The 19,430-nt window shown below is 42.5% G+C and overlaps 1 protein-coding gene and 1 pseudogene across 2 annotated transcripts in view; both read left to right on the top strand.

Moving 5' to 3' along the window:
• Positions 1-1,996: 1,996 nt before the first annotated feature.
• Positions 1,997-14,892, top strand: LOC311115221 (tRNA-dihydrouridine(20) synthase [NAD(P)+]-like). The gene is made up of 16 exons (XM_084190418.1): positions 1,997-2,085; positions 2,389-2,532; positions 2,668-2,713; positions 2,820-2,911; positions 3,076-3,119; positions 3,508-3,568; positions 3,697-3,744; positions 3,867-3,932; positions 4,099-4,169; positions 5,546-5,632; positions 5,741-5,909; positions 6,200-6,321; positions 6,519-6,662; positions 13,203-13,290; positions 13,419-13,492; positions 13,856-14,892. Exons 1-16 carry the CDS (start codon positions 2,080-2,082, stop codon positions 14,136-14,138), a joined length of 1,545 nt encoding a protein of 514 aa, XP_084046544.1. The 5' UTR covers positions 1,997-2,079; the 3' UTR covers positions 14,139-14,892.
• A 247-nt stretch (positions 14,893-15,139) lies between these two features.
• Positions 15,140-19,430, top strand: part of LOC311115226 (nuclear factor of activated T-cells, cytoplasmic 3-like) — a 65,233-nt pseudogene continuing 60,942 nt past the window's right edge. The window contains exon 1 of the transcript in view: positions 15,140-15,525. The product of the transcript in view is annotated as a nuclear factor of activated T-cells, cytoplasmic 3-like (transcript). The remainder of the gene's footprint in view (positions 15,526-19,430) is intronic.

Below are 19,430 nucleotides of genomic sequence, written 5' to 3' on the forward strand. Positions count from 1 at the left end.
GGTCCGTTCCTTTTAGTGGAGCCCCTTGTCTGGTGTCTGGTCACCTGAGACTCATATCCATTTCTTTACAGCTAAGTGGAATTGCCTGCGTTTTGATGCATGGGCCACTTGCAAATTTGTATTATTTTGTTTTTGTACTAAGTCGTCAAGTACAACAAGCTAATGCCAACAGTATCACATTTTGAAACAGACTTCATATGCCCTAAGGAAGTATTTGAGCCTTTTCTGTAACTTTTCAACATTGGCAGTATTTTTGGTTTTAATTGATCTAAGATTGACTGTGTATCATTGTGCCTTATAGGGGAAATTGTGTACCTTATTAACAAAAATGTATCTTACCTATTATTGTAATTTGGATTTTGCTTTGCTTTGGGTGTTCCTTATGAGAATTTGAAAAGCACTGTGGTCTTCCATATTCTGCTTCTTGCCAGTTGTTAATTTGCCACATGACATGACTTCCTCAGATTTGTGAACATATTCAGAACTATCTGAACAAAGACCTCAGAGACTTTGACTGGAATCCTTTGGAAATTAATCTCTTTAGCCAACAGCAGCCAACAACAAAGGTGTTCTGATTATATACTGCTGAATGATAGATGGTTGTAGTTGATAGTTGAGGGTCACTACGTTTTTACAGTACTTAGTTTGTTTAACTCTTGCCATTACCTTTTACACTACTGATTATATGTCATATACTATAAATACACACAACTGTAAAGTTCACAGCTGACTTAATGACCCAAACTCCAATTTACACCAGCGTTATATGGAAGTAAAACTGCTCACACTGCTCACAAAATGCTTGCTGCACTTTTCTAATGCTTGTTTCTAAACTAAGATTCTAATATCAAGTTAACTTATTTTATTTTTTATTCTCTACCACACTTAAAACTAAATGTTGTGCTGGTAACCTGACCAAAATATACAAAAGGCCTTTGCTTTTCCAGTGGAGCACTGTACTGCCATTCCATTTCTCTTCCCCAAACAGAACTCTTTAACTGCTATTGTGTTCTTCAAATGGCCAGGCCCTTGACTGTTACTGTAAAAAGAAACTCATGATATGTTGTATTTCTTTTGAAATGAACATACATTTTAAGTAGCCTAGATTGATAGATATATACTGTATTGTACTAGATAGATGGATACTGTACTTGAAACCACACATTACTCAAGGAACATATTTCATTCCAATAACCAGATAATGATGTAGGATTAGGATATAGTTTGTTAGTACAACATGAGTCTGAGTTGTCTCTCCAACAGCTGCCATGATCATTAAGCCAGTCAGGTAAAACACAGTGCTTATGCAAGTTTTATTACTACTTTATATCCATCTTAGTTCAGATTTCTAGAGCATATGAAGAGATTTTACACTGTAAATTATTTGTAAAGCATCAGGTGTTTACAATGGGTTCTCTACTTGGAATGTTAACTGGAATGTATTTTAGTGCACTTTTTTGTAAATGAGAAAATAACAATAACACCACAATAAATCAAATACCTTTTGGAAATGAATGACTTCATGCTTTGTCTGCTTTGTTTCATTGCCATCATCATTTACCATAATGTTGCACACACTATAAAGTATTCAACTGTTTAAATGTGCCAATAATGTACCGGTAACTGCCAGCCAGAGAGAAAGATTAAAAAAAGTATTTATATGTGGCTTTAAAAAATGTTTTATTTTTTTATTTTACCTTTATTTAACTAGGCAAGTCAGTTAAGAACAAATTCTTATTTACAATGACAGCCTACACCGGCCAAACCCGGACGACGGTGGGCCAATTGTGCGCTGCCCTATGGGACTCCCAATCACGGCCGGTTGTGAAAAATATTATAGCTTATAATGTGTTTTAGGTTCACCTGGTTTACACGGCTGGTACAGTCAGGTATGCAGCACACAACACACCAGGGACTACTATGTTTTGAACAGCATTACTCTTAGTGGATTTGTCTGTTCTATGCAGTGTATTTCTATACCAAATCGGCGAGGTTTGATGATGCAAGGTTTCAAACAGGAAGTAGAGTCAACGCGTTTCAGAGCATTACATGAAGACCACTTTAATGTACTTTCTGTAAATGACGGTGAGTTATTTTGATTATGTGTGTCCTCCAATTATATGACCAGCATTACGTTATATCTGCCACTTAGCTACACGTTTCTCTGGTTGCACACAAGCGAACAGCGACACCAAACATGTTTGTCAACGCAGCTAAAATTGTCTTTGGCTAAAGCAATGCTGTTATTAACACAGATTCGTATAGCATTACACCCACCATTCGTTGTTGATTCCTTCATATAACCTAACATCTTCACCAAGAAGAGACTAAGGACATGGACAGCTTGTTCTCATAGCGTTGCCTGTTTTCTGTTTCCATTTGAACCAGGCGAATAAAGAAAATATGACGGCCAATACAGTGGGTAGACTGTGTTTCCGCAATGTAAATGCACTGGCTCCTATGGTGCGCGTTGGCACCTTACCAATGAGACTGCTGTCCCTGGATTATGGTGCTGATATTGTGTACTCTGAGGTAAATCTGTCAATGGAGGAGGTGTGCTTCATTATATGCATTTTATGGCTTTGGGGCGATTGACTGTCAACATATCTGGTGAAAATGTTGTCTTTGATTACTGTGTTCAATCCATTTTTTAAAAATGTTTTGTAGGAGCTGATTGACATCAAAATGGCACAGTGTCAGAGAGTTGTCAATGGTAGGTTTGTCTCACCTACCCTACTACAGTCCTTTGATTACCGTTGTTGCAATAACTGTCACTGTGAGATGCTAGTGTGTGTGTGTGTGTCGTGTGTGATTTGCAGAGGTCTTGGAGACTGTGGATTTCGTGGCTCCTGATGAGAGAGTGATGTTCAGGACCTGCGAAAAGGAGAAAGACCATGTTGTCTTCCAGATGGTAGGCTACACACGAGAGCCTTCACTGTCTGCAATGTTTCATTAGAGTAATTGGGAGGGGGTGCTATTGAAGTCAATATTTTACATAGACAGGACTCATGTCCTTATTTATTAAACATGTCAATGATGGGACCAACACGACTGTGCCTCTTACTGTATCTACAGGGAACTGCGGACCCAGACAGAGCACTAATTGTGGCGCGACTAGTGTGAGTCTTGAACACTGTGTTTCTGTTGTCCATCTATTCTTTCTGTTTCATTTCCACTGGTATATAGGAAGAACATGTAAGCATATTTTGTCAGCAACTGAGGTGTAGGTTGAGAGGCACTACAATCTGTTCTACCTAGGTTTGCAAAATTTCAGGAACTTTCAATAAATTCCCTGGTTTTCCCGAAATCCCGGTTGGAGATTCCCGGATTCAGGAGGGAATAAGCAGGAAATCCTGAGGCCTCCAACCAGGATTTCTGGAAAACCAGGGAATTTATTGAAAGTTCCTGGAATTTTGCAACCCTAGTTCTACCTCACAAATAAAAAGGAAAGCCTTATTGCCACTTGGCACCTGTTTTTTTTTATATATTCCTCTTTGTAATGTGTAGGGAGAATGATGTGGCTGCCATCGATGTGAACATGGGCTGTCCTAAGGAATACTCTACTAAGGTGGGCTATGAGTGACACAGTCAGCAACCAACAAACAGTCAATGAATGGTCAGTCAGTTCAGACCTAATATAATGTTCACACTGAGGTGACTGTCTGCTGACCCCTCGCTTCTCTGTATCTCCTGCAGGGTGGGATGGGAGCTGCTCTGCTCTCAGACCCCGACAAAATCGAAGCGGTGAGTAGTCAATCTTCGCCCCCCCCCCACAAATGATCAGTAAGCTCAATCTAATTGAATAATTGAATAGAGCACTGTAGACAAATAAAAAAACAAATTTTCATTCATCTCTCTTTTTCTAGATTCTTAGAACACTTGTGAAAGGAGTGTCCAAACCAGTGACGTGTAAAATCAGAATATTGGCCACAGTAAGTTTAAAAGGACAATGCCGTTTCTACAGCAATTAGATAGGTGTTATGTGTTTTGAGCCAAATTCATTAGTCTTTTGACCTCACTTGTTAAAGATTACATCCGCCATTAAAATTGTACTTGTGAGGCAGACTGACTGACCCCTGTGTTTATGTGTGTGTTCAGGTGGAAGATACTCTTAGTCTGGTTAAGAGAATTGAGAACACAGGTGTGGCAGCTATTGCTGTCCATGGCAGGTAAAGTCCTGTTCTTATCATCCATATATACACTACATGACCAAAAGTATGTGGACACCTGCTTGTCGAACATCTCATTCCAAAATCATGGGCATTAATATGGAGTTGGTCCCCCCTTTGCTGCTATAACCGCCTCCACTCTTCTGGGAAGGCTTTCCACTAGATGTTGGAACGTTGCTGCAGGGACGTGCTTCCATTCAGCCACAAGAATATTAGTGAAATCGGACACTGATGTTGGGCGATTAGGCCTGGCTCGCAGTCGGCATTCCAATTCATCCCAAAGGTGTTCAATGGGGTTGAGGTCAGGGCTCTGTGCAGGCCAGTAAAGTTCTTCCATACTGATCTCGTCAAACCATTTCTGTATGGACCTCGCTTTGTGCACGGGAGCATTGTCATGCTGAAACAGGAAAGGGCCTTCCCCCAACTGTTGCCACAAAGTTGGAAGCACAGAATTGTCTAGAATGTCATTGTATGCTGTAGCGTTAAGATTTCCCTTCACTGGAACTAAGGGGCCTAGTCCGAACAATGAAAAATAGCTCAAGACCATTATTCCTCCTCCACCAAACTTTACAGTTGGCACTATGCATTGGGGCAGGTAGCGTTCTCCTGGCATCCGCCAAACCCAGATTCGTCCGTCAGACTGCCAGATGGTGAAGTGTGATTCATCACTCCAGAGAACGCATTTCCACTGCTCCAGAGTCCAATGGCTGCAAGCTTAACATCACTCCAGCTGACGCTTGGCATGGCGCATGGTGATCTTAGGCTTGTGTGCGGCTGCTTGACCATGAAGCTCCCAACGAACAGTTCTTGTGCTGATGCTTCCAGAAGCTGTTTGGAAATCTGTAGTGAGTGTTGCAGCCGATGACAGACGATTTTTACGCGCTTCAGCACGCGGCGGTCCCGTTCTGTGAGCTTGTGTGACCTACCACTTTGCGGCAGAGCCGTTGTTGCTTCTAGATGTTTTCACTTCACAATAACAGAACTTATAGGTGACCGGGGCAGCTCTAGCAGGGCAGAAATTTGACGAACTGACTTGTTGGAAAGGTGGCATCCTATGACGGTGCCAAGTTGAAAGTCACTGAGCTCTTCAGTAAGGCCATTCTACTGCCAATGTTTGTCTATGGCGATTGCATGGCTGTGTGCTCGATTTGATACACCTGTCAGCAACGGATGTGGCTGAAATGGCCGAATCCACTCATTTGATGGGGTGTCCACATACTATTCTATATATATTGTATTTTGCATTCATCTGATTTTAGATGCTTGATTTTGTGTAAATCAACTGATTTATAGAGACCCAACTCTTTCTGTGGCTCATTTTCTTTTCTTTGGTTTTGCATATCCAAATTAATTTTTGACTGCCTCTACTTCCTCAGGTTAAAAGATGAAAGACCAAGACACCCTGTTCACTGTGACTTCATCCAGGCTATAGCTGAGGCGGTGTCCATTCCTGTCATTGCTAAGTGAGTCGCTCTGTCTCTCTCAAACGTGTTGTGAACACGGAGATAAATCAATGATTCATCTCTATGGTTGTGACTAACTGTCCTTGCCACTTACTGTGTCTTGTTTAGCGGAGGTTCTCTGGACCGGGTCAAAGCCCACGCTGACATCGAGGACTTCCGGAAGGCCACCGGGGCGTCCTCGGTGATGGTTGCCAGGGCAGCTATGTGGAACCCCTCAGTGTTCCGCAGTCAGGGACTGCTGTCTGTGGAGGAGGTCATGGAGGAGTACCTCAAATACGTGAGTCCACCGCCCTACGTCCACCTTACCTCACTCTGCAGGAGACCTACTGTGTTAAAACGCCAAACTCAACTATCACTGTCATATTGTAGATTGACATATTGTGGTATGACATAGGAAAGTTACCTAGGTAATCCAAGGCTTGTCTTTTGATCTGATAATGACGCAATCTCAAACTACAGGGACATAAATCAGAGATGACTTGCTATATGGCAACTTTACCAAGCATATGATAAATTGTGTCATGTTAGAAGCCAATTAAGAAATGTAGGTGCTTTTTGTATTTGTAGGCCATCCGCTATGACAACCATGCCTTCAACACCAAGTACTGCCTCTGTCAGATGCTGAGGGATAAGGTGGAGTCTCCACTGGGGAAGCAACTCAAATCTGCCCAAACCAACGAAGAGATCTGGTACATGTCTTTTGAATCATGATGTCAGAGAACTTGAACTGTGAATTCCAGTATTCTAGTTAATTTCCTAGTAAATGTAGTTATATTTCATATATTATTCTTTTAGTGAACCTTTTTGGTAATAAGTACTCAAACATTGTAGTATTGGTACTCAAGTTTGATGTTTGGGTATTTAACTGTACACCTGTGTTTTCCAGTGAGGGATATGGGCTGCAGGAATACTATAAGAAGACCCAGGCAGAACTACAAGCCAGAAGGGAAGCCATCCAAACCAACCACAATCACCCTGACCACCCTGTTCTAGATGGTGATGTCACCACAATGCGTGTCAAATTTGAACGGTTCGTTCTAAGTCCATTCGGAACTCCTCTTCCACATCTCTCATCAGGTTACAGCAGCACTACCCTCAGTCTGGTGGATGATGTTTAAGGCATACAGTGAGGGAAAAAAGGATTTGATCCCCTGCTGATTTTGTACGTTTGCCCACTGACAAAGAAATGATCAGTCTATAATTTTAATGGTAGGTTTATTTGAACAGTGAGAGACAGAATAACAACAAAAAAATCCAGAACAACGCATGTCAAAAATGTTATAAATTGATTTGCATTTTAATGAGGGAAATAAGTATTTGACCCCCTCTCAATCAGAAAGATTTCTGGCTCCCAGGTGTCTTTTGTACAGATAACGAGTTGAGATTAGGAGCACACTCTTAAAGGGAGTGCTCCTAATCTCAGTTTGTTACCTGTATAAAAGACACCTGTCCACAGAAGCAATCAGATTCCAAACTCTCCACCATGGCCAAGACCAAAGAGCTCTCCAAGGATGTCAGGGACAAGATTGTAGACCTACACAAGGCTGGACCATCGCCAAGCAGCTTGGTGAGAAGGTGACAACAGTTGGTGTGATTATTCGCAAATGGAAGAAACACACGACTGTCAATCTCTCTCGGCCTGGGGCTCCATGCAAGACTCCATGCAGGGCGTTGAAAATGGGTCGTGGATGGGTATTCCAGCATGACAATGACCCAAAACACACGGCCAAGGCAACAAAGGAGTGGCTCAAGAAGTAGCACATTAAGGTCCTGGAGTGGCCTAGCCAGTCTCCAGACCTTAATCCCATAGAAAATCTGTGTAAGGAGCTGAAGGTTCGAGTTGCCAAACATCAGCCTCGAAACCTTAATGACTTGGAGAAGATCTTCAAAGAGGAGTGGGACAAAATCCCTCCTGAGATGTGTGCAAACCTAGTAGCCAACTACAAGAAACGTCTGACCTCTGTGATTGCCAACAAGGGTTTTGCCACCAAGTACTAAGTCATGTTTTGCAGAGGGGTCAAATACTTATTTCCCTCATTAAAATGCAAATCAATTTATAACATTTTTGCATGTGTTTTTCTGGATTTTGTTGTTGTTATTCTGTCTCTCACTGTTCAAATATCTCACTGATCATGTCTTTGTCAGTGGGCAAACGTACAAAATCAGCAGGGGATCAAATACTTTTTTCCCTCACTGTATAGGATAGATATTAAAGCTACAATATGTAACTTTTTGGGCGACCTGACCAAGTTCGCATAGAAATGTAATTTATAGATCTGTTATTCTCATTGAATCAAATCCATTTTTATTTGCCACATGCGCCGAATACAGTGAAATGCTTACTTACAAGCCCTTAACCAACAATGCAGTTTAAGAAAAATAAGTGTTAAGTAAAAAATAATTAAAGAGCAGCAGTAAAATAAAATAACAGTAGGGAGGCTATATACAGGGGTTACTGGTACAGAGTCAATGTGCAGGGGCACAGGTTAGTCGAGGTAATTGAGGTAATATGTACACGTGGGTAGAGTTAAAATGACTATGCATCGATAATAAACAGAGAGTAGCAGCAGCGTAAAAGATCTGGGTAGCTGTGATTAGCTGTTCAGGAGTCATATGGCTTGGGGGTAGAAGCTGTTAAGAAGCCTTTTGGACATAGACTTGGCACTCTGGTATCGCTTGCCGTGTGGTAGCAGAAAGAACAGTCTATGTCTAGGGTGGCTGGAGTCTTTGACAATTTTTAGGGCCTTCCTCTGACACCGCCTGGTATAGAGGTCCTGGATGGCAGGAAGCTTGGCCCCAGTGATATACTGGGCCGTACGTACTACCCTCTGTAGTGCCTTGCGGTCGGAGGCCAAGCAGTTGCCATACCAGGCAGTGATGCAACCAGTCAGGATGCTCTCGATGGTGCAGCTGTATAACTTTTTGAGGATCTGAGGACCCATGCCTCAGTCTCCTGAGGGGGAATAGGCTTTGTCGTGCCCTCTTCACGACTGTCTTGGTGTGTTTGGACCATGATAGTTTGTTGGTGATGTGGATACCAAGGAACTTGAAGCTCTCAACCTGTTCCACTACAGCCCTGTGGATGAGAATGGGGGTGTGCTCAGTCCTCTTTTTTTTCCTGTAGTCCACAATCATCTCCTTTGTCTTGATCACGTTGAGGGGGAGGTTGTTATCCTGGCACCACACGGCCAGGTCTCTGACCTCCTCCCTATAGGCTGTCTCATCGTTGTTGGTGATCAGGCCTACCACTGTTGTGTTATCAGCAAACATAATGATGGTGTTGGAGTCGTGCCTGGCCATGCAGAGTACAGGAGGGGACTTAGCATACACCCCTGAGGGGCCCCCGTGTTGAGGATCAGCATGGCAGATGTGTTGTTACCTACCCTTACCACCTGGGGACGGCCCGTCAGGAAGTCCAGGATCCAGTTGCAGAGGGAGGTGTTTAGTCCCAGAGTCCTTAGCTTAGTGATGAGCTTTGAGGGCACTATGGTGTTGAACGCTGAGCTGTAGTCAATGAATAGCATTCTCACGTAGGTGTTCCTCTTGTCCAGGTGGGAAAGGGCAGTGTGGAGTGCAATAGAGATTGCATCATCTGTGGATCTGTTGGGGCGGTATGCAAATTGGAGTGGGTCTAGGGTTTCAGGGATAGTGGGACTATGGTTTCAGGGATAATGGTGTTGATGTGAGCCATGACCAGCCTTTCAAAGCACTTCATGGCTACAGACGTGAGTGCTACGGGTCGGTAGTCATTTAAGCAGGTTATCTTTGTGTTCTTGGGCACAGGGACTATGGTGGTCTGCTTGAAACATGTTGGTATTACAGACTCAGTCAGGGACATGTTGAAAATGTCAGTGAAGACACTTGCCAGTTGGTCAGCGCATGCTCGGAGTACGCGTCCTGGCCATCCGTCTGGCCCTGCGGTCTTGTGAATGTTGACCTGCTTAAAAGTCTTACTCACATTGGCTACAGAGAGCGTGCTCACATAGTCATCCGGAACAGCTGATGCTCTCATGCATGCTTCAGTGTTGCTTGCCTCGAAGCAAGCATAGAAGTGATTTAGCTCATCTGGTAGTCTCGTGTCACTAAGCAGCTCGCGGCTGTGCTTCCCTTTATAGTCTGTAATAGTTTGCAAACCCTTCCACATCTGACGAGCATCGGAGCCGGTGTAGTACGATTCAATCTTAGTCCTGTATTGACGCTTTGCCTGTTTGATGGTTCGTCGGAGGGCATCCGGGTTAGAGTCCCACTCCTTGAAAGTGGCAGCTCTCGTGGTCCTCTGTAGCTCAATTGGTAGAGCATGGCGCTTGTAACGCCAGGGTAGTGGGTTCGATCCCCGGGACCACCCATACGTAAAAATGTATGCACACATGACTGTAAATCGCTTTGGATAAAAGCGTCTGCTAAATGGCTTATTATTATTATTATTATTATTACCCTTTAGCTCAGTGCGGATGTTGCCTGTAATCCATGGCTTCTGGTTGGGGTATGTACAGTGGGGAGAACAAGTATTTGATACGCTGCCGATTTTGCAGGTTTTCCTACTTACAAAGCATGTAGAGGTCTGTAAAAATCCAGAAAATCACATTGTATGATTTTTAAGAAATGTATTAGCATTTTATTGCATGACATAAGTATTTGATCACCTACCAACCAGTAAGAATTCCGGCTCTCACAGACCTGTTAGTTTTTCTTTAAGAAGTCATCCTGTTCTCCACTCATTACCTGTATTAACTGCACCTGTTTGAACTCGTTACCTGTATAAAAGACACCTGTCCACACACTCAATCAAACAGACTCCAACCTCTCCACAATGGCCAAGACAAGAGAGCTGTGTAAGGACATCAGGGATAAAATTGTAGACCTGCACAAGGCTGGGATGGGCTACAGGACAATAGGCAAGCAGCTGGTGAGAAGGCAACAACTGTTGGCGCAATTATTAGAAAATGGAAGAAGTTCAAGATGACGGTCAATCACCCTCGGTCTGGGGCTCCATGCAAGATCTCACCTCGTGGGGCATCAATGATCATGAGGAAGGTGAGGGATCAGCCCAGAACTACACGGCAGGACCTGGTCAATGACCTGAAGAGAGCTGGGACCACAGTCTCAAAGAAAACCATTAGTAACACACTACGCCGTCATGGATTAAAATCCTGCAGCGCACGCAAGGTCCCCCTGCTCAAGCCAGCGCATGTCCAGGCCCGTCTGAAGTTTGCCAATGACAATCTGGATGATCCAGAGGAGGAATGGGAGAAGGCCATGTGGTCTGATAAGACAAAAACAGAGCTTTTTGGTCTAAACTCCACTCGCCATGTTTGGAGGAAGAAGAAGGATGAGTACAACCCCAAGAACACCATCCCAACAGTGAAGCATGGAGGTGGAAACATCATTCTTTGGGGATGCTTTTCTGCAAAGGGGACAGGACGACTGCACCGTATTGAGGGGAGGATGGATGGGGCCATGTATCGCGAGATCTTGGCCAACAACCTCCTTCCCTCAGTAAGAGCATTGAAGATGGGTCGTGGCTTGGTCTTCCAGCATGACAACGACCCGAAACACACAGCCAGGGCAACTAAGGAGTGGCTCCGTAAGAAGCATCTCAAGGTCCTGGAGTGGCCTAGCCAGTCTCCAGACCTGAACCCAATAGAACATCTTTGGAGGGAGCTGAAAGTCCGTATTGCCCAGCGACAGCCCCGAAACCTGAAGGATCTGGAGAAGGTCTGTATGGAGGAGTGGGCCAAAATCCCTGCTGCAGTGTGTGCAAACCTGGTCAAGACCTACAGGAAATGTATGATCTCTGTAATTGCAAACAAAGGTTTCTGTACCAAATATGAAGTTCTGCTTTTCTGATGTATCAAATACTTATGTCATGCAATAAAATGCAAATTAATTACTTAAAAATCATACAATGTGATTTTCTGGATTTAAAAAAAATTACAGACCTCTACATGCTTTGTAAGTAGGAAAACCTGCAAAATCGGCAGTGTATCAAATACTTGTTCTCCCCACTGTACATACGGTCATAGTGGGGACGACGTCATCGATGCACTTATTGATGAAGTCAGTGACTGGAACATATTCCAGTCTGTGCTAGCAAAACAGTCCTGTAGCTTAGAATCTGCGTCATCTGACCACTTCCTTATTAAGCGAGTCACTGGTGCTTATAAGCAGGAATCAGGAGGATAGAATTATGGTCAGATTTGCCAAATGGAGGGCGAGGGAGAGCTTTGTATGCGTCTCTGTGTGTGGAGTAAAGGTGGTCTAGAATTTTTTTTCCTCTGGTTGCACATTTAACATGCTGGTAGAAATGAGGTAGAACCGATGTAAGTTTCCCTGCATTAAAGTCCCCGGCCACTAGGCGTGCTGCCTCTGGATGAGCGTTTTCCTGTTTTCTTATGGCCTTAAACAGCTCATTGAGTGCAGTCTTAGTGCCAGCATCGGTTTGTGGTGGTAAATGGACAGCTACCAAAAATATAGATGAAAACTCTCTTGGTAAATAGTGTGGTCTACAGCTTATCATGAGATACTCAACCTCAGGTGAGCAAAACCTTGAGACTTCCTTAATATTAGATTTCGTGCACCAGCTGTTGTTTACAAATATACACAAACCGCCACCACTTGTCTTACCGGAGTCAGCTGTTCTATCCTGCCGATGTAGCGTATATATCCCGCCAGCTGTATGTTATCCATGTTGTTGTTTAGCCTCGACTCGGTGAAACATAAGATATTACAGTTTTAAATTTCCTGTTGGTAGGATATCCTTGATCGTAGGTCGTCCATTTTGTTTTACAATGATTGTACGTTGGCTAATAGGAGTGATGGAAGAGGCAATAGGACTGATGAAAGCAATTCTAAGAAGCAGTAGATCTGTTCTATGTGCACTATTTTTATGCTTCCCGTTCTTAAGTTTAGTTTTTGCATATTTTACTGTCAGTTTTGTACACCAGCTTCAAACAGCAGAAAATACAATTATTTTGGTTATGGAAAAGATACAGTACACAAATTAACTTTTAACAAGGCACACCTGTTAATTGAAATGCATTCCAGGTGATTACCTCATGAAGCTGGTTGAGAGAATGCCAAGCGTATGCAAAGCTGTCATCAAGGCAAAGGGTGACTATTTGAAGAATCTCAAATATAAAATATATTTTGATTTGTTTAACACTTTTTTGGTTACTACATGATTCCATATGTGTTATTTCATAGTTTTGATGTCTTCACTATTCTACAAAGTAGAAAATAGTAAAAATAAAGAAAAACCCTTGAATGAGTAGGTGTGTCTAAACTCTTGACTGGTACTGTATGTCACAGCGGTTTAGATGGTACAATGATTCTCTACACGATGACTACTTGTTTTGTCACAAAACTATTAGAATTTCAGCAACCAGGAAACGGTGGAACGATTTCTGCATAGTGCACTTTTAAGACCATTGTTTTATGTCTAGTAAGTCACTAGTTGAGTTGTGTAGGCAGGTAGTGGGAGGTCCTGTAATTTATGACTGTGAATATTACATATTGCGCATATTATTATGACTGTACATATATTGATGGGAGTGTGATATTTGTGTGTCAGGAGGGAGTACCCTGGAGAGTTCAGCCCTAAGATGTTCCTGCTGGAATGGAGCCGCAAGGAGAACTTGGAGCAACCACGTTATGAGACGGTAAAATGACCACTTTAGATTAACAATGGTCTTTTAACATACAAGTTCTCAAAACCAGAATGCATTTATGTGTAGTGTGCCTATGTGCATTGATTTCTAACTAAATGCATTGTGTATGATGTTTTCAGGTACAGCGCTCTCAAGACCGGGCGTTCCAATCCATAGTAACGATGACAGGGAAAAAGTACAGATCCACTCTGTGGTGAGTTATTAGTGAAAGTGTTCACCTTAAGTTATTAGTGCATTCACCTTAAGATAGCTAGGTGGGACAACTACATATCACAGTTAATAGCTAGGTTTCCATCTAATTGGCGACAGATTCTCATACGAATATGCAAGATTCCGCATAAAAACAATATGCGCATTTTCAAGTGCGAGTGTTAGTTCACAAAAGGCTTAATTCGTTGTATTTATATTTGTGACCAAGTTAAACCCTGGGAATGTAAAGCTTGATAACACTGTTATAACACTTAATAATGTTTAAAAGCAGTGTTATTTACTTATACAAATGCTAAATTACACTGTATTCACACATAATAACACGTTCTCTTTTATATCCATGCAGGGAGAAGTCAAAGAAATATGCAGAGCAGGCTTCTGCTATAGTATGTCTACGTGTCCTAGGACTACCAGAGGGGCGGGCGGGTGAAGAGTACTCTGGGTTGGTGGGCAAGAGGAAGAGGGAGGAGAAGAGCAACAAGACGCCAGACGAGGAGGACGCCACTGCATACTCTGGAGCCAGGAAAAGATACCTGTCTGAAAACCCAGAAGAGCAACAGGTAGCCGCGGAAGGCAACAGGTCACCAACTATTCCAAATGGTGTACAGCACAAGACAAGCAGAGCCTGACTACTGCACCGTGTAACAACTGTGTAAAATGACTGCTTTATAACCGCAATAAGACAGCATGCACCTTTTATATTAAATGGTGGCTGGTTTGCAGCAGGGGTCAGCTCTTACCATGGGGAGTGATTGATACAGTAGCGGCCATATTATTGTGAGATTGAGACATTGCAACAAGAGTAGCCTACAGTGAGTGTCTGAGATATTCTGACAGCCCCCCCCCCCCCATAGTCAAACATACATCAGCATAAGGCGTTCAATGCTGTTTATTTTTTCTCCTGGATTATTTTGTTTAGGGACAACAAGCCTGTTGGGTGTTGGTTTGCAGAAAGCATGCTCTGCATGGGATTATTAAATGGGCATTTGTTTTTGTTTTTGATCAACCAAACTGGTAATCGGATTAGTTTCCGAAGAAACGGGTACAAATGGGTAATGACAGTATGTCAGGCTACTTGAAATCACACATTTTGCTTACTCTTGCAATATTGAACGTTTTCTTCTGTAAAGTCACAATGGAAAACCACTTATCAACTTTCTGCACTACTCATATTGACCAGCAGTGTATGTACAGTGTAATGAAATCTGCCAGAGGAGGGCAGTACTGTATAATGAGTTAATTTTCTCAGACAGTATTTATTGCACCATTGTCTCACATGGTACCATACAAAATTAGGAAAACTTGCTTTTGATCTGTTTTCATCCTAAATGAATTGGTTGTTGCTCTTTAACTGTTACAAAATAAACGTTTCTGTTGATTGTGTACCTTGAGAGTTGGCTGCTATTTAATCAATAATTGTTTCTTTGTTTTTAATTTAACAGTTTGATTCTAATTATCTTTAAGTATCCAGAGACACTGCCTTGCCAGGTGACTTGATATTCTAATAATTGTGAAGTAGCCTGTACAGCACCCTCTCTCACCAGCTACTGTACGCAGGCTGATGCCTGTGGTGGATTTAGCTGACGTCATGAACGGAGCTGTCTGTCAATGCTTTGTTTGTAATATGGAAGTTTAGTGAGTAGACTGACGGCTTCTTCATGGGTCATCAAGAGTAACTACGGACAAACTATTGTCTATGCGTCATTTTTATTTGCATAACTGAACTGGTAAAGTATCGAGAGATTATAACGTCGTAATAAATGTCGTCTGAAGGGGACAAGCATTTTGGAATCGCTTCAACTATTTACAACTTCGGATAGGCTTCTTGTTGCTATAAATAGTCAAAACAAAAATTATTTCCTCCTTATATCGTGAACATTTTGAATGCAGTTTTGAAACAACGGCAAAAAACCCACTCGTCAGACCGAATGAGTACTGTCAATTTTAGCGGCAATGAGGAGCTGGACTTCAGACTTATTTTCGGGGAGGACGCGCAACAACAGCTAGGCCCCGCAGGTGAGTTCTCTATATCTTTTTTTTGCAACATTGTAGTCGCTGTATTCTCCAAAACAGTAATATAATGTTATAAAGTTAACCATTCGGTGCCAATTTACCGTTTTGCCTTGGCTACCTGACGCTATCTGGTCCTGGAGCCAAAGTAGCCGAACTACGAATGTAGGCAGCAGTCATTGACCTACATGTGTCGGCTACTGTCTTGTAGTGCAGGGTTCCCCAACTGGCGGCCCACGGGCCGAATTTGGCCCGCGGGTTATTTTATTTGTTGGACATAAGACTGTAAAAACACCAGCAAATCAGCTCCAAGTGATTTTAATTTTGGAAATATTTTCCAAAGTACTCATAATAGAGATATATATGTGTGATCATATACAAATGTAAGCAAGGTTTGAAATGATTATGTTTTAGTTAAATATATCTGATCTACAAATTATTTGCAATTATGTTCTGGTCTCCTGACCATCCTCTCAAGAAAAAATTGGCTAGTGGCTGAATCTAGTTAATTATCCCTGTTGTAGGGTAGCAATTGTAGCCTAATGAACCTAGACTGTCAGATTGAGTTGAAAAAGCATTTACTTTTTATATCTTTAAATGTGTAGGTTACTTAGGCAACATGAATGTTTTGAAAGTTCTGTCTAACACTTATAACACACAGTACCAGTCGAAAGTTTGGACACATTTTACATTTACATTTTAGTCATTTAGCAGACGCTCTTATCCAGAGCGACTTACAGTTAGTGAGTGCATACATTATTATTTTTATTTTTATTTTTATTTTTTTATACTGGCCCCCCGTGGGAATCGAACCCACAACCCTGGCGTTGCAAACGCCATGCTCTACCAACTGAGCTACCTCCCTGCCAGCCATTCCCTCCCCTACCCTGGACGACGCTGGGCCAATTGTGCGCCGCCCCATGGGTCTCCCGGTCGCGGCCGGCTACGACAGAGCCTGGATCACACCTACTCATTCCAGGGTTTTTCTTTATTTTTACTATTTTCTACATTGTAGAATAATAGGGAAGACATCAAAACTATGAAATAACACATTAGGGATCATGTAGTAACCAAACAAGTGTTAAACAAATCAAAATATATTTTAGATTTTAGATTCTTCAAATATCCACCCTTTGCCTTGATGACAGCTTTGCACACTCTTGGCATTCTCTCAACCAGCTTCATGAGGTAGTCACCTGGAATGCATTTCAATTAACAGGTGTGCCTTCTTAAAAGTTAATTTGTTGAATTTCTTTCCTTAATGCGTTTGACCAATCAGTTGTGTTGTGACAAGGTAGGGGGGGTATACAGAAGATAGCCCTATTTGGTAAAAGACCAAGTCCATATTATGGTAAGAACAGCTCAAATAAGCAAAGAGAAACGACAGTCCATCAGTACTTTAAGACATGAAGGTCAGTCAGTCCGGAAAATTTCAAGAACTTTGAAAGTTTCATCAAGTGCAGTCGCTAAAACCATTAAGCGCTATGATGAAACTGGCTCTCATGAGGACCACCACAGGAATGGAAGACCCAGAGTTACCTTTTTTTTAATTTATTTTTAATTTAACCTTTATTTAACCAGGTAAGCCAGTTGAGAACAGGTTCTCATTTACAACTGCGACCTGGCCAAGATAAAGCAAAGCAGTGCAATAAAAACAACACAGAGTTACATATGGGGTAAAAAACATAAAGTCAAAAATACAACAGAAATATATATATACAGTGTGTGCAAATGTAGCAAGTTATGGAGGTAAGGCAATAAATAGGCTATAGTGCAAAATAATTACAATAGTATTAACACTGGAATGCTAGATGTGCAAGAGATTATGTGCAAATAGAGATACTGGGGTGCAAAAGAGCAAAATAAATAACAATATAGGGATGAGGTAGTTGGGTGGGCTAATTTCAGATGGGCTGTGTACAGGTGCAGTGATCGGTAAGGTGCTCTGACAACTGATGCTTAAAGTTATTGAGGGAGATAAGAGTCTCCAGCTTCAGAGATTTTTGCAATTCGTTCCAGTCATTGGCAGCAGAGAACTGGAAGGAATGGCGGCCAAAGGAGGTGTTGGTTTTGGGAATGACCAGTGAGATATACCTGCTGGAATGCATACTACGGGTGGGTGCTGCTATGGTGACCAATGAGCTAAGATAAGGCGGGGATTTGCCTAGCAGTGATTTATAGATGGCCTGGAGCCAGTGGGTTTGACGACGAACATGTAGTGAGGACCAGCCAACAAGAGCGTACAGGTCACAGTGGTGGGTAGTGTATGGGGCTTTGGAGACAAAACAGATGGCACTGTGATAGACTACATCCAATTTGCTGAGTAGAGTGTTGGAGGCTATTTTGTAAATGACATCGCCGAAGTCAAGGATCGGTAGGATAGTCAGTTTTACGAGGGCATGTTTGGCAGCATGAGTGAAGGAGGCTTTGTTGCGAAATAGGAAGCCAATTCTAGATTTAACTTTGGATTGGAGATTCTTTATGTGAGTCTGGAAGTTGAGTTTACAGTCTAACCAGACACCTAGGTATTTGTAGTTGTCCACATACTCTAGGTCAGACCCGTCGAGAGTGGTGATTCTAGTCGGGTGGGCGGGTGCCAGCAGCGTTCGATTTAAAAGCATGCATTTAGTTTTACTAGTGTTTAAGAGCAGTTGGAGGCTACTGAAGGAGTGTTGTATGGCATTGAAGCTCGTTTGGAGGTTTGTTAACACAGTGTCCAATGAAGGGCCAGATGTATACAAAATGGTGTCGTCTGCGTAGAGGTGGTTCTGAGAGTCACCAGCAGCAAGAGCGACATCATTGATATACACGGAGAAAAGTGTCGGCCCAAGAATTGAACCCTGTGGCACCCCCATAGAGACTGCCATAGGTCCAGACAACAGGCCCTCCGATTTGACACACTGAACTCTATCTGAGAAGTAGTTGGTGAACCAGGCGAGGCAGTCATTTGAGAAACCAAGGCTATTTACTCTGCTGCAGAGGATAAGTTCATTAGAGTTACCAGCCTCAGAAAAGGACACCAATAATAAGAAGAGACCTGCTTGGGCCAAGAAACATGAGCAATGGTCATTAGACCGGTGGAAATGTGTCCTTTGGTCTGGAGTCCAAATTTGAGATTTTTGGTTCCAACCGCCGTGTCTTTGTGAGACGCGGTGTGGGTGAACGGATGATCTCCGCATGTGTATTTCCCACCGTAAAGCATGGAGGAGGTGTTGTTATGGTGTGGGGGTGCTTTGCTGGTGACACTGTCTGTGGTTTATTTAGAATTGAATGCACACTTAACCAGCATGGCTACCACAGCATTCTACAGCAATACGCCATCCCATCTGGTTTGGGCTTAGTGGGACTATCATTTGTTTTTCAACAGGACAATGACCCAACACACCTCCAGGCTGTGTAAGGGCTATTTTACCAATAAGGAGAGTGGAGTGCTGCATCAGATCACCTGGCCTCCACAATCCCCTGATCTCAACCCAATTGAGATGGTTTGGGATGAGACGGACCGCAGAGTGAAGGAAAAGCAGCCAACAAGTGCTCAGCATATGTGGGAACTCCTTCAAGACTGTTGGAAAAGCATTCCAGGTGAAGCTGGATGAGAGAATGCCAAGAGGTGTGCAAAGCTGTCATCAAGGCAAAGGGTGGCTATTTGAAGAATCTCAAATATAAAATATATTTTGATTTGTTTAACACTTTTTTGGTTACTACATGATTCCATATGTATTATTTCATAGTTTTGATGTCTTCACTATTATTATTATACACTGCTCAAAAAAATAAAGGGAACACTTAAACAACACAATGTAACTCCAATTCAATCACACTTCTGTGAAATCAAACTGTCCACTTAGGAAGCAACACTGATTGACAATAAATTGCACATGCTGTTGTGCAAATGGAATAGACAACAGGTG

Source organism: Coregonus lavaretus, assembly GCF_964263955.1.
Source record: "Coregonus lavaretus genome assembly, contig: HAP1_SCAFFOLD_366, whole genome shotgun sequence".
Taxonomy (NCBI): Eukaryota; Metazoa; Chordata; class Actinopteri; order Salmoniformes; family Salmonidae; genus Coregonus; species Coregonus lavaretus.

Excerpts from the sequence above, each read along its gene's own strand:
- LOC311115221 (XM_084190418.1), top strand. Across the intron at positions 4,170-5,545 it reads GCTATTGCTGTCCATGGCAG|GTTAAAAGATGAAAGACCAA; the intron begins GTAAAGTCCTGT and ends CTACTTCCTCAG. Across the intron at positions 5,633-5,740 it reads TCCATTCCTGTCATTGCTAA|CGGAGGTTCTCTGGACCGGG; the intron begins GTGAGTCGCTCT and ends TGTCTTGTTTAG.